Source organism: Pezoporus wallicus, unplaced genomic scaffold, assembly GCF_028554395.1.
Source record: "Pezoporus wallicus isolate ANWC-B61680 ecotype Strahan unplaced genomic scaffold, APGP_CSIRO_Pwel_v1 contig_10514, whole genome shotgun sequence".
In the NCBI taxonomy this organism is placed as follows: Eukaryota; Metazoa; Chordata; class Aves; order Psittaciformes; family Psittacidae; genus Pezoporus; species Pezoporus wallicus.
In genome coordinates, this window is record NW_026637640.1 from 569312 (window position 1) to 589651 (window position 20340).

General features: G+C 46.0%; 2 protein-coding genes across 6 annotated transcripts in view; one reads left to right on the forward strand and one right to left on the reverse strand.

Moving 5' to 3' along the window:
- The window catches only part of EPS15L1 (epidermal growth factor receptor pathway substrate 15 like 1), a 43819-nt gene extending 34994 nt beyond the window's left edge, over positions 1-8825 (forward strand). For 4 of the 5 annotated variants that reach the window (XM_057406787.1, XM_057406788.1, XM_057406791.1 and 1 more), the window contains one exon: positions 3419-8825. In XM_057406787.1, coding sequence (XP_057262770.1) covers positions 3419-3565 — 147 coding nt within the window. In that variant the 3' untranslated portion in view covers positions 3566-8825. The remainder of the gene's footprint in view (positions 1-3418) is intronic. The other variant, XM_057406789.1, reaches the window with a different exon arrangement.
- Positions 8826-14894: 6069 nt separating this feature from the next.
- Positions 14895-17343, reverse strand: KLF2 (KLF transcription factor 2). Its single transcript, XM_057406792.1, has 3 exons — positions 17196-17343; positions 16164-17058; positions 14895-15780 (listed from the first exon to the last, which is right to left on the reverse strand). Exons 1-3 carry the CDS (start codon positions 17268-17270, stop codon positions 15605-15607), a joined length of 1146 nt encoding a protein of 381 aa, XP_057262775.1. The 5' UTR covers positions 17271-17343; the 3' UTR covers positions 14895-15604.
- Between the last annotated feature and the right edge of the window lie 2997 nt (positions 17344-20340).

The window sequence follows — 20340 nt, forward strand, 5'->3', positions numbered from 1 at the left end:
CAGGTGGAGGTCTTCAAGCTGAATCTTTCAGGTTGCTTATTTTTCATGGTTCCCCCCCCATTTATTAGTTAATAGTAAATGTGTTATCACTTTCCTATTTGATATTGTTAGATGAGGTCGTCTGCATACTTTTAGCTGACCTCAGTGCTTTAATTTATCTATGATACTGAAAACGTCAAAGTTCAAGATACTCTGTATGCTTTACCACAGTTAGTACTAGCCTGTTGCATTTGCACAGTTAAATTCTGTGATTGTATACAAAATGGTGACATTCTTAATAAAAATAAGACGCAAAACTTGCTTTATCTGAAATTTCTTGAACATCTAATTTCTTCCTTCAGTGAAAGACAAATAATGGAATGGAATGACTGTTACCCAGCTCTTGTTGGCTTCCTCTACAGACTGCATTTCTTAAGTTAAAAGTGTGGCTTACACTGCCTGATTGCATTAAATGATTAACTAAAATCACTGATCCCCATCCCAGCGGGTGCTCTAGTGTGAAATTTGCTGTGCCATCAGGTTTTCAGGAGATGAGATTAACTTTAGAAGATAAAGGAAAAATAGAAAAATGAGATCTTGAGCAGTAGCACTTAGAATTACTGTTAAGTGGCACTTCATTACATGAATTTGACTGGGGACTTGATCCCTTTGCAGTTTGTTGGGCGTTTTCTTTGCTTGCTTGTAACACAGTTATGTTGCTGCACTTGAGAATTCCTAATCCTCTGTATGAAGCCTTAATTGTACCAGTTACCCTGTAATCGGCAAGAATATTGCACTGCTCTTTGCCTGACGTTTGGGGAACTTTGCTCATAGTGGAAATTCAGAGCCATTTGACTGACAGAAGGCTTTTTGACACAAAGCTTTCAGGCCGTGGAGTCTGAGAACAGAATCAGAGAATCACGTAGGTTTGATTTTTTTACTTGAAGTTCTTTTAGCCCAGAAGTAACGTGAGAGCCTTCACTTGCTTCGAGTAGCACTCTAGAAAACCTGGTGCTTTTTTTCTGAGGCTCTGGCAAATTCATGCCCCCCCCAGTTTAAGTATATTCTCATGGCATTAAATACGGCTCTTTGTTAAAAAACAAAGCCTTTTGGTAGCTCATATTTCAGGTATTTCTAGGTTCCAGCTTCAGTTTACAGAACAACAAGAAAAGCAATCTTCCTGCCAACAGAAACAGAGCGCTTAGAGCTAAACTTCATTTTCTCTTTTAGTATAAGCTGGTGATTTAGTACACACGAGTCAGTGCAGCTTTTGTGTGTTTGATCAGTTTCTCTGCACTCTGCTCCTTTCCTCCTTTCTGCCTTGGGTCTAACTGAACTTCCAAAGAAAGCAAAAAGGGGGATTTCAGTGAAATGACAGTTATATGAGATATATTTACAGACTTCTTAAAACCTGCATATATGCAAACCAATTGTTATTGTATTGAATGACTTGTAATTCGGTTACATTGCCTTTTTATAGGCACTGTTGGGTATTTCGCTATCTGATGGTCAGAGTTATGCTCCTGAAAAGTCTCTTTTATGCCTTTCTGCAAACCATTTGTAACAAGGCACATCCAGATTCGTTGCCAATGAATCGCCTATTTTGCCTTTTTTACTCAGCACTTTTAACCACAAAAAATATACAATAAGCAAGTCACAGTTGGGACTTTCATAAGCTTTGGAAGATTTATCTTCAGATGGAAGCTATATATAAGTAAGACTGTTTTCTCAACAGAGGGTTTGACCAAAGCTGATTGTATTTCAGAAAGAGTAACTGTTATTCTCCATCCCAGCTAATGTGATCTTTTTGAATTACTGGAATGAGCAGAGAAGCCCTTTTTCCATTTGAGTCTGCCTGTACTGTATCTTGAACAAAACTAATCTATTTAAAAGCTTCGGGAGCTTTTAAATGTCAGCTTTCAGCTGACATGATTTCAATCACTTTAAAAGTCAAATACGGTAAAATGCATGGCACTTCTATTGTATTTCAGTAGCATTGGATGCAGAGGTCCTCATCTAAGTTTTGACGTTGATGAAAGCAGAAGTATTCTTTAATTTTAAAATACCTTTTTTTCCCCCCCTTTTCTTTCATCAAATCACGTGAAAGAGCATAATAAGAGAAATAAACTGAGGAATTGGGAGCATCCCAAAGCACGTAGATAAAGCAGAATGTAAATTACGAGTAACAAGATGGGTGCATTTATTTAAAAATACAAATTACAGATCCAGTGCAGAGGGGAAAAGGCAGGGCTGGGCTCATCACATAGTGTAGATGTAGCCAGGCACAGGTCTAGCACCATGTGTTTCAAGCTTGTTGGGGAAGGTGGTGCCCAGTCAGGTAGTGAACGGGTGCGTTTTGCTGCGTCTAGAACTACTGTGTTGTGGCCCGCAGGACAATTTGTGCAGTATGCATCCAGCTGCAACTGAACCTATAAATTCCATGGTTTTCTCATCCCCAAAAAACGCCCCCAAATAACATGTTTTCCCCACCATTTCAAGAAAAGATAGGCCAAAGCAAACGTTAGAAGCGGGCTGTAATGCAAGCATTTGCATGCAGCTGCGAGCGTTTCTGTGCCCGTCACCCTCTTCAGCCAACGCTAAAATTAAACAGTCACAGATTATATTTGAGTTTGAAATTGTTGTGATTTCAAGACAATATTGTCATTTTTTTTGTGCAAAAAGTTCAACCAAGCAGACTTTTTTGCATCCTTCAGTGGTAAATCCTGGGATGTAACTTTGGAATAGTTTTGCTGCAGTGCACTGACGTGTTTGGGGCAGCTCAAACAGGCTTGGATGCTGCGTGTTAAAATATGTTCTGTTTCCTTGGTGTTTTCTGCTGAAGTACATTTGATTCTCTTACGTTATTTCTTGCTGGAAAAAAACTCTGCATGGATTTTATGTCCAGTAAGAGAAGCACTTGTTGTAACTTTTGGTGATGAAACTTCCCACAAATCGGCAGTCTCCAGAGTCATTATTAAAACCTGTCACCCTTAGAGGAAACACTACAAGAAAACTCTCCGCAGAGGAGTTGCACAAGAGTAAATAACTCTTGGTTTTACCAGCTATTTACTATTCTTAAAAATGAATGTAGGTTGCTCTGCTCCCAAACCACTAACTTGCTTTTTTTGTGCTTGTGGGGTTTTTGTTTGGCTCCAGTCCCCTGGCCATTTTCATACACAGCTGAGACATGGATGCAGGGACGTGCAGCCCAGATGGGTTAGTTTCCTGGTGGGAGGAGGAAGAAATTAAGGAAATAAATTAAAGGATGAAATGAGGAAATCAGTGAGTGAATTTTTATCTTAATTCAGAAGAACTACCCTAAGACAGCTTGGTAGACTTGATTCATATATTTAATAAGTCTGATTCATTGTATTTTTAACGTGATTTCTTCTAGCTCTTTGGTAACCTCATTAATTTGTTTCCCATTTTCATTTTTTAGTTTGGAAATGAAGAACAGCAGCTGGCCTGGGCAAAGCGTGAGAGTGAAAAAGCAGAGCAAGAAAGACTAGCTCGATTGCGGAGACAAGAGCAAGAAGACCTTGAGTTGGCTATTGCACTCAGTAAGGCTGATATGCCAAACTCTTAAGTAGCGCTTCTTTGGCTCCACCCTGTCCAAGTGAAACCTTTAAACGTGGCTTTTATAAAAATACTCAGTTCTTGGTTTATGTTGTAAAAATAATTCTAGTCACCTTCAACTCTAAACGAGACTGGCTGGTTATGTCAAACTGGGCTCTGTGTGGCTTTTCAAGTGCATCATATGCAGGAAACACTGTATAAGCTGTATTATATGTTCTAGATAAAACTTACTGCTTGTAAGAAATGTATGATCCTAAGATACTGAAAGCAAAGTTTCCTTATCTGGAAGACGATGTTGCGTATAGTGAGCTGCAGCTTGTGAATCTGGCTTTATATTACCTGAATTCCATTGGGGCTCTGAGGCTGCAGTGTGAATTTCAAAGAAAATGTCATAAAATTATAATATTTATAGAATTAACTTCCACTTGATACGTTTATTTAGCAGTTCCTGGTAGGTTTATCAGTACGCCATCTGCATCATCTATGTCGAAGTCTTCAGAATAAATTCATTATTAGGTGGTCCCTTTTTACCCAGGAGATGCGGCTTTTACAAAAGAATCTGGCCATTTATATCTGGTGGATACAGACATGGTGAACTGTGTAAAATGTTATGAATTTCTGTCAATGAGAAGTTCTTCTAATTTAACCATTAGTTTGCATTAAGTTGTAATTGTGTGTGATGTTGTAAGAGAGGGAGTTAATTCAGTTGTAAATTGGACAGAGAGTTTGGCAATTAAATCATTAGGTAAAATCTTGCTTTATCTCATAAACAAGTGAGATTGTGATACAAGTTTGAGGGCTGCTTTCATTTAAACCCAAGCAGTGGAAAACTTACCAAGTCTGAGCAGTGTTCATCGCTGCAACTCGTTTTACTCTCTTTTGCTCCAACCACCAGAACATAGACCGTATGATTTGTGGTACCTGAGTGTGTGAGACAGTCCCTACCTCTGTTTCTTTATTTCCGCCTATCTTATAGTATGGGGTTACAGATCAAACATCATTTAGCTGAAGTAAGGCCAAGTTGAAACAGGTTTTATTTGCCAAATACGCGTTCATACCTAAGTTATAGAAGTACTGCTGGACTGGATTGGCTTTAAAACACAGCTTGCAGAAGTAAGTCCAAGTAGGAACAGATTTTATATGTACCTATAGAACTTAATACTTCCACCTGGTAGGGTAACACAGAACGTGTTTTACGTGTCATGTCCTTAAGCTAAGTCTGTGAATTATTTACTTACTAAAAATGCCTTTTTTGGTGACAGGAACTCGAACACTTCAGTTGTTTTTGCCTTGGACTCATGTTTAAATAGAGTAGGCAAGTCTTTCCTGTCCTTGGCTCTGTAGGATCCCAAAGCTTAACATTCTGTGGTTTTATTGATGCAACCCTTAAAATGAAACTGTGGTATTCCTTCATCATCTTTAATGCATTTCTATTCTTATGTCCTTGCTTCCTTTCATTTTTCATACTACAATGATAGTGCCTGTTCACTGAATGAAAACAGTCTTTCCCCATTCTGTTGTAATGGCCTTATTTTGGATGCTTTCCTTAGAGATAAGAATCTGATTAGATTCATTTTAATCTCCTTAGTAGTTTTCAGCTCTGAAATGCAGCTGTGGCATTTGTCATCCCAGGTAGTAGTGAGTAGGTGTATGGGTGAGTGTGTGTGTGCATACACACATGTGCACATCCATCCGTTCATGTATGCAGCAATATACCTGACGAAACTGAACCCTTGTATCTCAAAATGCAGTTTCAGGAGTCACAGTTCCCTGTTTGCTTTGTGTGCAGTGATATTGCAAGTAATGTGAATCATTAATTGCCCTCCGAAGGGGAGAAGATGCATTCTAGTATCAAACCCAACCACATAAAGCTCTTGAATTCTCTCTTGTTAATGACCCCCGTGGAATGCAGTAGAAGGTATTTCTGATTTCACGGAACCTGATTTGAAATCCCTTCCCATTGTAATGTTTCTCCAAACTATGTTAGGTTAAATGATCAGGCATACTAAAATGTCAACAACTTCTCTTTTCTGTCAGTGTACAGGACTTGAAGTCTCTCAGAGCAAACTTGGGCCTGTCTATAGTTAACATGAGATAAAACTCTCGCTATGAATGAGCAATTTTCCATGTGGAATGGCTGCAGGCTTCTCAGTGAAGTTAATCAGATTGTATCCATGTGTAAGATTCTCCTTTTCATTTGGGCCTAAGTCTTTGTGGTGTCTCTTCTGCTACAATAAACCCCCATTCACATGTAGTGCCTTTTTAGAAAGGAAAATCACTTTTGGACTACTGCTTGGATGAGGTCACTCCAGAGGGACAGGGTGGATGAGCTCAATAGCTTGATTCATCTTCTGAGTTATGTACCATAACAAGACTTTCTGCTGCTTTGTCAGTGCTCTGAAATACTGTAATTTATACTGGTTCTAAGGCAGTGAGTCGGTGTTTTGAAGCTGTTCAGCAGGAAGCCAGAAATGTGAATTAACCTAGCATTCCATATAGTGTTAGAACTAATTACTCATTTTCCTATTTCCTTATTGACTCATTCTTCATGTTTGCTTGGACAGCAATAGAGGCTCAAGCAAATGAACAAGGACAGAACGTGTTCTCTGTACACAGTGTGTTAGATTTAGTAACCTTAGGTTTCCTGAAACACTCTTGATTCCAAATTTTAGACACTGCAGTAGAAGACAACTTAGCTGTGATTTCTCCCCATTCTATTTAATACAGTTTTCCATGCAAAAAGGAGCATTGCCCACGTTCTTCCCTTATGCTTGTAACTCAGTGCTTTGTATAATACCTGCACTTCTTCTTCTAAGACAAAACTTCTAACACAAGGCATTGATCATCATCTTCCTCCAGAACAGTGAAATTTAAAGCACAAATAGGCCTATTGCCATTTGGGCAGAGAAAATATGTACAGTGCAAGATATAGAAAATGTGAGTATACACAATGCATATACAGTGTACATTGAGATCCATATTATTTGTGTCTATGTGTGTACATATATATATAGTGTATTGTATAATATAATAATAGTGTGCGTATATACTATATACGTCCACATACTGCGTCTAGCATAGAGTTACTTGTGCTGTACATAAGATGTGTATATACAATGAATATGTAGAATATGCATATATATTCTATATATTAAAGCTTGTGTGTATGTATGTATTCTGTAAGCAGAGGTGGATAAGAAATGGAATTTTTACAGGAAGGCAGATTAGATCGTGGCTCTTAGAATTTCAAAGTTCTGGTGAAAGAAAGAAAAAAGGCAAAAATGACTGCTTCTGATGAGTTTGTTTCATGATTACTTTCAGTGGCATGAGAAACTGTTCAGGAGCTGTGCCAAGTGTAGAGAGAAACCTGGCAGAAGGTCAGTGCCATCTGCACTGGGTGTGATTTCCCATTCTTTTGAGATTTTAAAGTGTCTTTTTGAAAAGGCTCCATTTCTGATCTTCTTGCATGGGATGGTCATGTCAGCTTTTCTTCTTTCGCTAGGCTGAGGCAATGGTTTTTCTCCTACATTTGCTTTTGGTTTCACTTTTCTCTCTCTTTTCCCCCTTTTCTAAAAAACCATTTTTAAGGAGCTATTCCCATAGCCCCATACCCCCCAAACAGTCACACACTGAGGTGGGAAACATGTTTTCCTTGCTTCATTCTAGTTATACAGGTTGCACGTAATTGTCATCTGGATTTCAGCTCTGCTTTTCCTCCTTTTCCACCTAAGCTTTTACTTCAGGAGGAATGACTATCCATTGCATTCTTGGCTTTGAGGAAAGAATGGAGGTGATTCTGCTCGAATAGGTTATGAGACTCTGTGGTACATTGAGCAATCACTATGAGTTTAGTATGCTTTTATAGTGGCATATGTGTGTTTTATGCAGAGTATCGTCACTGCTGGAATGACTCATGGAAAACCATGAATTGCACCCAGCGCCGAGGCACAACAGTTAAAACAGGAAAGGCAGACAATGATTCACGTTGAACCTCCGCATGCAGACCTTGCATGTAGGACACAGGTATTGAATTACCCACATTAGCCTTTATAGACCAGTATGCTCACACTGGCCTCGAGTGGTTTCCCTACGATCTATTCAGATAGGCTTGTTGTAAAACATACCAGTCATTCTGCAATAAAAGCAGATGCTCATAAAGCAGTGCTTCAGCAGCAGTGCTCTATGAAGTGTTTTTATATTGGCAAGTTTTTCCTTATGAAACCTCTGCCCTATGCGGATCATCAGTCCTTACTCTGTTTAGTTTCGTGTGCTGTGCGTTCCAAGCGTAGGAAATTCCAAGCTGTGTCCCGCTGCAGAACCTTTTCTTTTGCTAATTCCTGCCTGTGAAATCTGTTGTCAGGAGTTTTGTAGAAATCCTTTTGTCATCTTAATGCTCAAAGATCATGCACTTTTCGTGATTCTTCTTCTAATCCTTTTTGGGTTACTATTTCTTCTGTAGTGTTTCTCCATTGAGAAGAGTATTTATTCTGTAGAACCGAGGCCCAAGGGATTTTGGTCCAAGTAGGATTGTTGCTTTCCCTCACGTATGAGTTTGATTTCTCCTCCTCCTGCATTGTATTCCTCCCTCTCAGGAATTTCATTTCTGTTTAATCCTCGTTTGGAATTGGAACTCTGTTGAAGTGAATTGATCTCAGCTAATAATGATCTAATTCAAATCCCTTTCCACACTGATGGAACAGCAGAGTTTCTGTTGTGGGTCAACTGTTGCATCTCTGTAGCCTTCACAACAATCACCTTAGGAAAGGAATTTTGCTTGGGGTATGGTGGAATCATAGAAGATTTATTTTTAGAGGAAATATGTTAACTTTTATTCATTGACACACCTGTTTTATCAGTTGATATACTGCTCTTTTTACTTGAAAGTTTTATAAATAAAGGCTAATTTGTTATAAAATGGAGCTTTCATTTTGCCAACTTCTGCCTTCCCCTTTAAGTTTTCACTTCAAAAGGAAAACTAGTGACTGTGGTTCCTTCTGTTACAATTAGAGAGTGCTCTTCTGGTGTCCCTTGTAATACGGCGTTCTTTAGTCTGACCTAAAAAAGGTGGAAACACAAAGTGGAAACTGCGACGCTGACCTAAATTTGACTAATCTCTCCAAATATGTACATTGTTGTAGCTATATTTCTCTTTCAAATGTTGTAACAAACTGAAAGGTATTTTAGTTTTAACCCATCTCATGTGTTTATTGTTTAATATAAGAAAAGAAATATTATTGTTTAATATAATAAATGAAAAGTTACTTTTTGGAGCTCGGAGACTTTGGCAATCTTTCTTTTCTTTGCTCTTGTCTCAGACTGGTGAATCTTGCTGTGCCCAGCTGCTTGTTTCCTTCTGGCCGGTAGCCTCCGCACGCTGTTTTCCCTTCTCTCCTTCCCCTTCTTCCTCGTCCCGGCCCCATTTGGGCTTAGAGACCAGTCAGAGAATCCAACGCCGCACCCTTTCCAAAACAATTTGTGTGCCACAATGCCAGCCATCCCGGGAGTTATCCTGGGAGGGGTTCGGAGATCACCAGAGACAAACCCTGGCTGCTCGCTGGAAAAACACACCTCACTGTCATCCCATTGGACATGGTTCACTTTGACTCATTCTTCTCCCATCTGTTCATTTCCTCTGCCCCTGCACACGTTGGCATGGGTAACGACCCATTGCCAAGGCAGGTTTCTCTCGGAATTGCTCTCCAGCAGTATTTTTAGCAGGCTGACATTTTAGAGCCAGGAGCTGACTCTGGTGTGGTGTGGCATGGACAGGCACAGCTTCCTCCCCGGCTTCTCTCTTCCCGTGCAAAACAGGGGGCTGCAGAGCCAGGCTTTGCTCCCGCTCAAGGTTTTGGAGTCTGACACACATAAAGTTCATCCTTCCACTGTCACAAATGCTTGGCTAATCTGCGTTGTCCGTGCTTACTCTAAAAGGACTCCCTGTACGTAGAGGCCAGGAGGCTCTTCATTGGGAAGGGAAGGAGAGCATGGACATCCTGCTCAAGAAGAAACCTCTGCAAAGGGAAATTTGAACCTGAAGGAGCTCAAAGCTACAAGCTCAGCTGTTAAACCTCAGAAACAAACGTAGCATGCGTTGACTGCCTAAGCATGACCCAAAGCCAACTTGTGTTGTGCAAGTCTGAGCTCGCGGATCCCTTCCTGCCATCCCAACCGCTGAAACTGGAGTCATGGTTTGCCTAGGAAGGCACCACTGGGAGAAAACTACTGAACCTCCCGTCTGCTGTACGTGACCATCGGTTTAGTCACTGCACATCTTTCACCTCCTGCCTGGTTAGCATTTCTTTCGATGTAATGGCCACAATTAAAGCTGTTTATTGGTGCTGATACAGCAGCACTCACAAATCCTATCGCCTTCCTTACCGATGAAGCCTCGCGATGCTCTTTGCCAGCTGCAAACACACTCCTGCTGTTTAACCTCCCATAAATGTTGTTCTTAATCACAGCTTCTCAGAAGGGAACTGTACAGAAGAACAAAGCCCCGTGTGCTCTCTGCCCATCCCTTTCACCTGCAGGAAGGGCACCCAGGCGTCCTACATCCTTTGTTGTGCAAGTGCTTGTGATGTAAAGCCATTAATATACCAAAACCTAGAGTAAAGAAAGGGGGTGTTGGGATTTGAGGATTGTTTGGTGTTTTGTTTAAGCCTCGGGCTCAATAGCCTCTCACCTAACACATTGAAAGTCACAGGGGCTGTTCAGTGTGATATTCCAGGTATTTCCTGATGACATAATGCTAGCTCAGAGCTCCAGGAATGCTCAGAGCTGTAAGAAGTGCAAGAAGCCAAAGGAAAAGTGATTTAAAGGGATCCTGTATCTAATTATAAACCTGTAACAGGTAAGTTCATCTGCAATTTCTGTATTGCTGGATTTATTCTTACTACAAAGGGCAGAATACTTTTGATTTGCTCCGAGGAGTTGTAATTGAAGCAGGTAAAGAAGCAGGTAACTAATGCTAACTGTGGTTAAAGAGTAAATGAAAACCTTGTTGCTCCTGCTCTTCCTGTGCTTGGAAAGGTGGGTTTAGTAAAAGTGAATTCATCTTCATTACATTAAGCATAGCACATGACTCATTTTTTGTGTCTACATAAAATACTGTAAGATCAAATAATTGTGGCTGAAAAGTCAGACCTCAAAAGATTAAATCAAGCCTACTCTCTGCCTAACAAGTTCAGGATAAATCCCTGTCTCCTCTGCACACTTTGAGTATTGTTCCACTGCAGAAACGATTCCCAGTCTCAGCCTAAGTGATGGGGAAGTGGTTGCTTGGGATCAAATAGGATGGAGCTTTTAAGGAGTCTCTGGGAATCAATAAGTGGAGCCAGTTACCTGCAGGGCCTGTGAATTGTGTATGGCTACGTGCTTTAGATCGCTGGATTTGGCTTGTAAACCTATTCCTTCTCCTCCAAATGTATGGGAAGTGCATTTCTGAACGGTGCGGTGCCTAAAGCCTGGGTCTTCATGGCAGAGAGAGGTCACTGCAGTGCCAGGGAGTTCCAGGAGCTCCAACCTCTCCATTGTGGCACAGAGGATGAGTCCTGGGCAGGTGGGACCCGTTACAGACCCAGCTGAGTGTGGCCCCTCCAGGACACGCAGGGATGGGTAAGGTTTGTCGAGGCCACCAGGTACGTTTCAGATGTTAGCAGCGGGGATAGCTTTCTCCCCATTAAATTACACGGTGTTTGGATTGAATTCTCCTCTTTCTGTTTTCCCCCAACACTGCTGGTTACCATGGCGATGGCTACATGACTTTGTTGTAGTTGTTTTACTTAAATATAGCGAAAGAAATTGCTAGAGCTTGGGGTTCTGGCTCCGAAAATTCAATTTAGGGAAAGCCTAACAGCTACTCTGTGTTATAGGTGCACAAAATAGCTTCAGAAACCACAGAGCTTCTAGCACAGAAAACCACAGAACCGCACGGTCCTATAATCTGAAGAATGGGCAGACTTTTTGGGGCACTTCTTGTGGACGGAGGACCAACGTTTCGAACTACTCCATGCTTCCAGGCAGCTTGAAAGTGGCTGCGAGCAACCAAGAGCTCGCACGGGCTGAAATCCCCCATCCCTGCTCGAGGGCAGCTTTGGCCAAGATGAAAACTTCAGCTCCCTCCAGCTGGGAAACTGCAGCTCTAAAGTGAACTCCCAGCAAAGCCAGAGGGTTCCTAGCCCAGCCTTCAGCTTTAGGGCTAAGGGGATTTGGAAGCGCCCTGCCCGCTCGCTCGCAGGCTGCCGCCGTGGTGCTGGGCTGCTCTGCAGGGTGCTGAGAGCTGGAAGGCGACCGAGCGACCGCAGCAGGGTGGCAGGACCCGGCTGTGCTCTGGGTGCTGGTGCAGCAGCAGCAGCAGCCTCTGGGTTAGGGTGTTCTCTGCAGATGACTTCCCATGCAGGACAGATGTAACTGACTCCTCTGAAGTCAGCAGCTGAGAGGGAAACCGGTTTGAGTGTAGTGAAACCCAGCGCTCTGAGCCCCGGCTTGGACTGAGCTGACTTCCAGCAGTACCCCCTTTGGGTGGCGGCTCCAGTTGAGGCGTACTGGCTCATCCTTTCACTAGGAGCATCGTGCAGGATTTGCTCGGTTCCGCACGTAACGCGCTCCATCTAATCAGGCAATCTATCTTGCAAGGCGTGCGAGCCCATCACGGTGGTGTCTTGTGAGAAGGTGTGTGAAAATCTTGTTTACAACGGACCCTGCCTTTCCTCCCATCAGGGTCAAGCACAGCTTCGTTTTCTCCCTTTCCTTAGTGTGTCACAATCCAGTCCAGGATAGATGCGGATCCCTGGGGGCTTCCCTGGGAGGCAGATGGGGTTCTGGGTCTTTTGTGTTAATGACAACAAAAAGAAGGTAAAAGATGCCGAGCTGATGGTCTATGATTACAGGGGTGATTTCCTGCTGGTGTGGGAGACCGGTGGAGTCACATCCATGCATCTTTGGATGCACTAATTTAAAGCAATTAGTTAAAAAAAAGAAAAAGAGAGTTGCCAATTACTCAGAATGTGAGAAGAATGAGATCAGCATCTCTTTCTGTTACAAGATTATCTCGAGATTCAAGAACCTGCAGTTTCCTGTGAAGACCACACAGAAATTATCAAACATGCCCTCCTTTAAACCATCGAAATCAAGCTGGTCATGAACTTTTATTAGTGTTCTGTCCTCCCTGTCCCTGCCCACTTTTAGAGGCCTGTATTTCTATACTTTTATGTGGATTTTTTATATTTAGACATTTTATATGGTTTTTTTAATATTTTTATGTTTTATGGGGGGGGTTATATTTATATGGGGGCTTTTATATCCATATATTGTTATATAGGGGGGGAATTTGCCCTATTTTCAGATGAGTCACAACGAATCTAAAAGCTCAGAGGACACAACCTGCTCCTCTTGACAGCGAACACCACAGAGCAGAGTGTATCTATCTATCTACGCTGTTCATCACCGAGTGTTGCTTGGTAAGGCAGCCTCATGCAGATAACAAAGGTCTTATCTGAAGACCTTCTGGTGAACAGGAGCAGAGCTTGGGACCCTTCCGGCTACACCGGTCCCTAGAGCAAAGGGAACTCGGCTATTCCCATGGAAAGGTACCGGAGGAGGAGCACCCACTGTGGTGGGTGCTGCACAGGAGCCCCGCAAGGGGGGGGTTAGGGTTGGTGAATGCAGTAACCCTGATCTCTGCCTGCAGGCATCACCGATGCTTCGCGCTGGTTCACTGGCTGTAGCTGCCTTCCACTCTCGTGACTGGGGAGGTACAGAAGTGCTGGGAGCGCTGGCTGGGGCCGAGCAGAGCTGGAGGAGCAGGTTGTGATGCTTCCCTGCTCCCCTCCGCTGCTGGAGAGCTGTGCCTCGAGTCCTTCCTGAGCCAGGCACGGGCTGCGCACCCAGGGGGGGCTGTGGCCAGCCCCCCTTTTTCACTACCTTACAAAAGAGGGAACAGTTTCAGCTCGCTCTGTACCACTGAAACCTGGGCATGACCAAACCCATTCCCAGCTCTTCAGAAAGAGCAAGGGAAAGGCAGGTGAGGGTAAGCCTTAACTTCCAACAACTGTGTTCTTAAACACCAAAGGACAATGCTGCAATATGAAGATCTTCGGCTATGGGGAAAGAGAAGGAAATACCTAGAGCTGTTGCAACAATGCATGTGCTAAGTTTAGAACATCTTTAAGTCATCCTCACTTTCTGGAATTGGATTGTGCAATTTTTGTTCTTTTCTAGCAAATAAATGAGCTTTGTTTTAAATGAAGAAATGTTAAATCTCCCTTACATTTCACTTTGAAAGAGCTATAAAAGTGAAATGTGGAACTCATTCTTCCATGTCAATGATTAGGAGCCCAAAATACATCTGTTCCACATGAACAACTGCAGACTTTGCTTTCAGAGAAGAATAGCTATATTTGTAGTCCCTTTAAATGTGTTCCTGTCGATTTCATGCGTGTGCATCCTAACTTCTAAAGACAGAAGAATGTCACAACCTTGATGCAAACCAAGCTGCAGGTATCCAGATGGTAAGGAAAAATGCTCCACTGTTCAGCTGAATCCGCACAAGTATCCAGGTTCAGCACTAAACCGTAGCTGTAAACCAGAGGATCCTCATTGGAGTTATTCCATAGATGCACTATTTGGACTTCTGATCTCATTTACAGCTGTGGAAGGGCTTTCTAGGGGCTCAGGTTGACTTGTGGCAGCTCTTTATTGCAGCATCCATGGCACTGCAAATCAGCTTTCAGAATCTGCATTCCTTTCCTCCAAAACAGTGAATCTCTTTCTTAGCTCTAGAAATCTTAGGTGGGAATATGAATTATGGCAGGGAATTTGTTTGGGGGAGTGAGTTAGGAAGGTTTTTGTACCTGCGTTGTGAATTCAAGTGTAAATCCCACTACTGTGCTGTTGGAATTCTGCAGTGAGCTCCTGAGAGCAAGGATAATTTATGTACAAGAATGCCTTAAAATAAGCCTCCATAATTACAAAAATGCAGTGTTTAAATTTATAGTAAAAACCCACACACTGCTGGCAAAACTGTAACTGCATCTGGAAAACATTAAGGATGCTATTAAAATAGTCTAGCATAAACTAGAAATGAGACTGAAATTACAGTGTTGCTTATTTAACCGTTTTTAGGAAGTATATTCTGAATAAGACCCACTTTGCTGGTTTGGTTGTTGGTGGAACTCTGTCCTGGGTCTTGTTTACCACTGAGAACCAAGTACGTGCTCTCTTCTCTCGTTTAGAGCAACCCCTTGCTCTGGTTTGTGAGCATCTTCTTGCAGTTGCTGGGCATTTGGAGCATACCCGGGTGGTGGTGGGGAAAGCAGGGAGACCCCAAAGGAGAATAAAAATCGCAGCACTGAAAAACTGATTTTATTAAAAAGATGAAATGTTTTCAAACATTGAAAAATTACGTTTTTATAAAAACAGAAATAGGCAAAATACCCATTTGTCTTCTATTTACATATACAATATTCCTCATTGTATAAAATTATTTACAATATATAAAAAAATTACAGTAAAATAGGTTATTTTCTTACAAGACATCAAGCCCTGTACTTCTAGTGTAGATCATGGCAGACAAGAATATTATTGCACCTGTGAAACAGTCTAACAAGAGGAGTGTTCTCTTAGCCATGCCTTCAACTGAGATCTAAAATAACATCATTAGCTACGGTAACATTCATTTAATCTCTTCTAGGGTCAACTTCAGGCAGTTTCCATACAAACATTGTCTCGTAAAGCTTAGGACGGGGCAGTTAGGACTGGGACAAGAACATATTTACAGCTTCTTCTGCACGGAGTCTTACGGAGTTCACCCTTCCCAGAAGCTGCATAAATAACCCCTGTTCTCCCGGCCGCAGCGGGCAGGTTCTCGGTACAGACACACCGCGTTCTCTGCAGGAGATGACCGGCTAAGTCTCCTTGTGTCAAACCCTCCTCAGCTCCCATCGCCAGCGCCTCGGTGCCTCCCTGCGTAGTACCAGCTACAGGCTTCTCCCACTCCTGCACCCGAGCAGTTGAGCGAGGTCCGCTGTTGGCAGGTCAGAGTCCCTAAGGGCTACATGTGCCGCTTCATGTGCAAAGCCAGGTGGTCTGACCTGGAGAAGGCCCTGTCGCAGAGGTGGCACTGGAAGGGCCGGTGCCCGGTGTGCTTGCGGTAGTGACGGGTGAGCTCGTCGGAGCGAGCGAACTTCCAGCCGCAGCCTTCCCAGTTGCAGTGGTAGGGCTTCTCACCTGCGGAGAGAGCAGAGAGCGTGACTCAGCGTGGCACTCCCACGGACGGGCACCCTTCCCGCTTGAGCTCCTCGCATCCCTTTATTGCCTACCGAGCCCTTCGACAACAAGAGCCGAGTGCTTTTAAGCTGCTCCAGCATCCCCTTTACTAAGCTGTACCTGCAGTAAACCTCCTTTGACAAAGCTGAGAATCGCTTTGACCTGTACATGCACAGGAAAACACCCAGACCCATAGATCTGAGCGCCTGTCACAGCTCAACCGTGAATACTCCTCAAGAGACTACAGGGTTAAAGCTCAGCCTGCGAACTGTCCCACACGGGCAGCTATCGCAACCGGCAAGCAGCGCATCCCATCTGCCAGGGAAGGAACCAGCTGTATTTACCTGTGTGCGTCCTGAGGTGGGCCTTCAGGTGTGAGCTCTTGGTGTAGGTCTTCCCACAACCTGCATAGGTGCACGTGTGAGTAGCCGTCCTCTTCCGTGGCCAGGACCGACGTCCCCTCTTGGGTTTGGAGTCCAGCAGCTCCAGAGGGGAGGAAGGAGGGGTGAGCATGCCCCTGGGAGCAGAGGGCTGCAAGGGCAGGCTGTCCTCAAACAGGCCAAACTGGGAGGTGTTCTGGTACTGGAGATGGGTCTGCGGGTGGTGGAAGCTGGAGGCCGGGTGGTAGCTTTGCTGGAAGGACACGGACGAGGGGCACATCATCTGCGTGTGGCAGTCATTCACCATGAGATCGTCGGGGCTCAATGGAGGTGTCTCTGCCCCAGGGATCTGGGGGGAGCTGGCCACCCGGGGCTGCTCATAGGCCATCATGCAGGTGGCATTGCCCTCCTGCTTGATCTTCGGGCAAGCCTGGGGCACCAGACCCAGGACCGGTCCATAATTGTCCATGTCAGGTTCGGGCTTAATGTTCTCAACGAACTGCGGGCCCCCGAAGGTGGGGGTCACAAAGAAGCGCCCGTGGACGTTGCCAGGAGGGCAGTAGCTGGAGTCCATCTCGGAGTGCATCATCTCCGGCACCATGCCGGCGCTGTAGGGCGGGGGGGGGCTGCCCTGCTCCAGGGCACTGTAGCATCCCGGGGACGGGTTTGTCTGGTAAAAGCCGCCGCTGTCCCCTTGCGCAGGGGGATAGTCCCCACCGGGCGCTCCCTGGCCGTAGCCGTCGCTGCCCATGGAAAGGATAAAATCCAGCACGTTGTTGAGGTCTTCATCCTCCTTGCGAGGGGAGAGGCCGCCCCAGGTGCCGGCGGGGGGCTTGGCCTCCTGGTCGCACTTCCATCTCTGGGGGGAAGAAAGAGAAGGGACAGGGTTAGCGGTGGCGTTGGAAGTGAGGGCTGGGGGGGGCGGTCAGGGGGAAGCGGCGCAGCGGCACCGCCGCCCGCCCGGAGGAGCGGGCCGGGGCCGGGGCCGGGACTCACTTCGTGGAGGGTTTTCTCCCGGCAGGGGCTGGCGAAGGTGGCGAAGGAGGGCAGGATGGTGTCGCTGAGCGCCATGGTGCGGGGCGGCGAGCGGCGCGGCGCGGAGAGCCGCCCTCCCCACCTTATAACGCGGGCGCGGGCGCCCTCAAGCCAATTGCAGGGAGCGGAGGAAACGCGTCCCGGACGGGGCGGGCGGGAGGCAGCGGCTCGGGCGCAGCCTAAATTTAGCCGGTATAAAAGGACGCGGCGACGGCGGTCCCAGCCCGAGCGGGGAGGAGCGGAGCGGGGCCGGGGCCGGCACGGCCGGCGGGGCCCCAGGGCTGCCCCCCCCTTAGCAGGGGAGCCCCCAGCCTCGGGCTGCGGCTGCTGGGGGGACACTGGGGGGGGGGGGGGGGGGGGGGGGGGGGGGGGGGGGGGGGGGGTCATGATGAGGGATGAGGGGGTCCCAGGCTCGGGGACACTGAGGGATTCCCCCTGACGTGAGGGGGCTGTGAGCGGGGAGACACTGGAGGGACCCGCTGTGGGATGGGGCGCACTGAGGGGTCCCTGCCATGGGGACACAAAGGGACCGTCATGATGTGAGGAGGCATTGATGGGTCCAGGCTCCAACTGTGAGGGACCCGCTGTGGGATGGGGCGCACTGAGGGGTCCCTGCCATGGGGACACAAAGGGACCGTCATGATGTGAGGAGGCATTGATGGGTCCAGGCTCCAACTGTGAGGGACCCGCTGTGGGATGGGGCACTCTGAGGGGTCCCTGCCATGGGGACACTGAGGAAGGCACCGTGAATGAGGGGTCTGGTCCTAGCCCGTGTCCCAGGGATGAGGTGTGGAGACACCACAAAAGATGGGTGGGAGCAGAAGCTGGAACAAGCACAGCAAGGGAGGCTGATGCCCTGCTCTGCATAGGTAAATGCATGGGAGGTGGTGATGGAGGCCTCTGGCTCTGGTCACCCGAAGGTCTCAGACCCATCTCGGTACTAAAGGAAAGGTGTTTAAGGCCACTCTTGTATGGCCTCCACTGGCTACTGGTATTTAATGGGAGTTCGGGTCTCAGGCAGAGTTTCCATTTGCCGCACAAAGATTACCAAAATCAACGTTTCCCTATGACATTACGAGAGAAATAACGCGAGTCACTTCTGGGATGGTCCCTCTGGGATGGCCACTTGGTGGTCCTGGGCTGCGTTTTTGAGAAGGGAAGACTTCTCCTCCCTTACCTTGGCCTCTGGCTCAGATGCCCGTTCTGAAGGAGATGTTCTCTGGTCATTTTTGACCACGTGCCCCAGTTTGTGCCCCAGTTTGTGAGGACTGCGGCTGCCTGGAAGGCACCCAGAAGCCAAAGAGCAGAAGTGGCCATACTTAAAGGAGAGGAGAGTTATGATCTATCCCAGGAAAGAGACTGCTTCTTGAGAGCCTGCGCACAGAAGCAGCCGCACTTGCCCCTACCTCCTTCGTATTCCCTTTGCAATCACTTCTAAAAGGATTTCTAAGTGAGCTGGGGATCCAAAGAGCAGAGGAGAACAACCCTTACTTTTATGCTCTGTGTGCCCCATGGGGGGAAAGAGCGACGGCCCCTGATGGACTCTGGTTCTCAGAAGCCTCTTGAGTGTGTTCGCTAGAACAGGCTCGGGGTTTACGCTGCCAGCTCGGGCAAGCCCAGTTGCTAGGCTGAGTAAATGATCTCCGCAATAGCTGCCCATGTTTTAGACCAACGAACACCTCGTGTTTAACGTTCTATACTTTTCATTCTCAGAGTTCACAGGATGGCCAGGAGGAGCAGCCAAACTTCTGTGACTGGAGCAGAATCAATACACTGAATGCATGGTAACGCAGTACACAAAGATGGGTGACTCATAGCTCTGTAATGTCACACTTGTGTAATCTTTCAATGTAAACTCTTTTCCTCTAATAAAATGTCAGTAAGCGTACGATACGTATATATGGTGCCGTGAGTCAGCCAAGAAAATATACTCTGATGAATTCAGAATGAATGCGAGCGTTCCCTTGATAACACACCCTGAATGTCTGTGTCAGTTTATGTGCTTGTGATTTCAGCAACAGCTACAGCAAAATATTTTGTTTCTAGGATATACAACTGGACGTGGAGGTTTCACTGGGAAGCTCCAGTTGGATGCTGTAGGCACTGGAAGGATATTTGGTTATAGCCCCGCGCCGACTGTCACCTAACTCTGGTATTTCTGTGCATCAAGGAAGCCTTTAGCAGTTCTGAGGATGGAAGCCAAAGTAATAAAGTCACTGCCTTTCATTCCTCTTTGTTTTCAAGCAAAGCGGTGAAACTGAGAACCTGCAGCTACACTAAACCTGGGGAGGCAAATGTGAGGCTTTATTTGTGTTGTGAGTCACTAGTTCTGCATAAATCGAGCACGACTTTGCCGTGACCTTCCACTTGCTCCATGATAACTGTGCTGACATTTTCTGCCTCTTTTTTTTTTTTTTTTTACTGTATGCAACGCTTCTTGTCACTTTTAAACCCAAGCCCCGGCACTGCTCTGAGTTAGGGCAGCAGAGCTCAGGAGCGATGCCCCTGGTGTGGGAAGAGGGTGAGGTTAGAACGCGTTTGTTAACCTGCTGTGGGTAGAGGAGGACAGAGCGATGTGTGCGCTGTCTCCCGGCCAACGTGAACGCAGGCGCAGCCATTCCTGCGCCTAAGCTGAGTTTTCCAGGTGCTGCTGCTGATCTCGGCGGCTTTTCCACCGGGAGAACCTTTCTGAGGCGCTGGGATCAGGACCCCCCGTGCCAACAGCAGGGTGAAAGCCGGGGCTGTGCCATGAGCTCGGTGGGAATGCCCCCGTCCGCCGGCTGCTGGAGCCCCGTGAGTCAAAACGGAACCAAAGGAACAAACAGAAAGCTCCTTGCTCATGGGATTGTTCTCAGAAAGTCCTGGCTGCACCTATGGCCAACGGCGTGAGAGCAGCGAAACCGAGCAGCCAAGGAGCGCTCCAGGTCCCGCTGCTGGAAATCGCGGTGCTAATGAGCACCATCAACCACTTCGTATTCAAATGAGCATCCCCCCCCCCCCCCCCCAAATTGCCCTGGTTCATGCTTTTCCTCTCTTTTTTCCTAATTTAAACGGCAGATTCTTGGTCCTTTCTAGAGGCTGCTCTCAAGGACGTTGGTAAAATGAT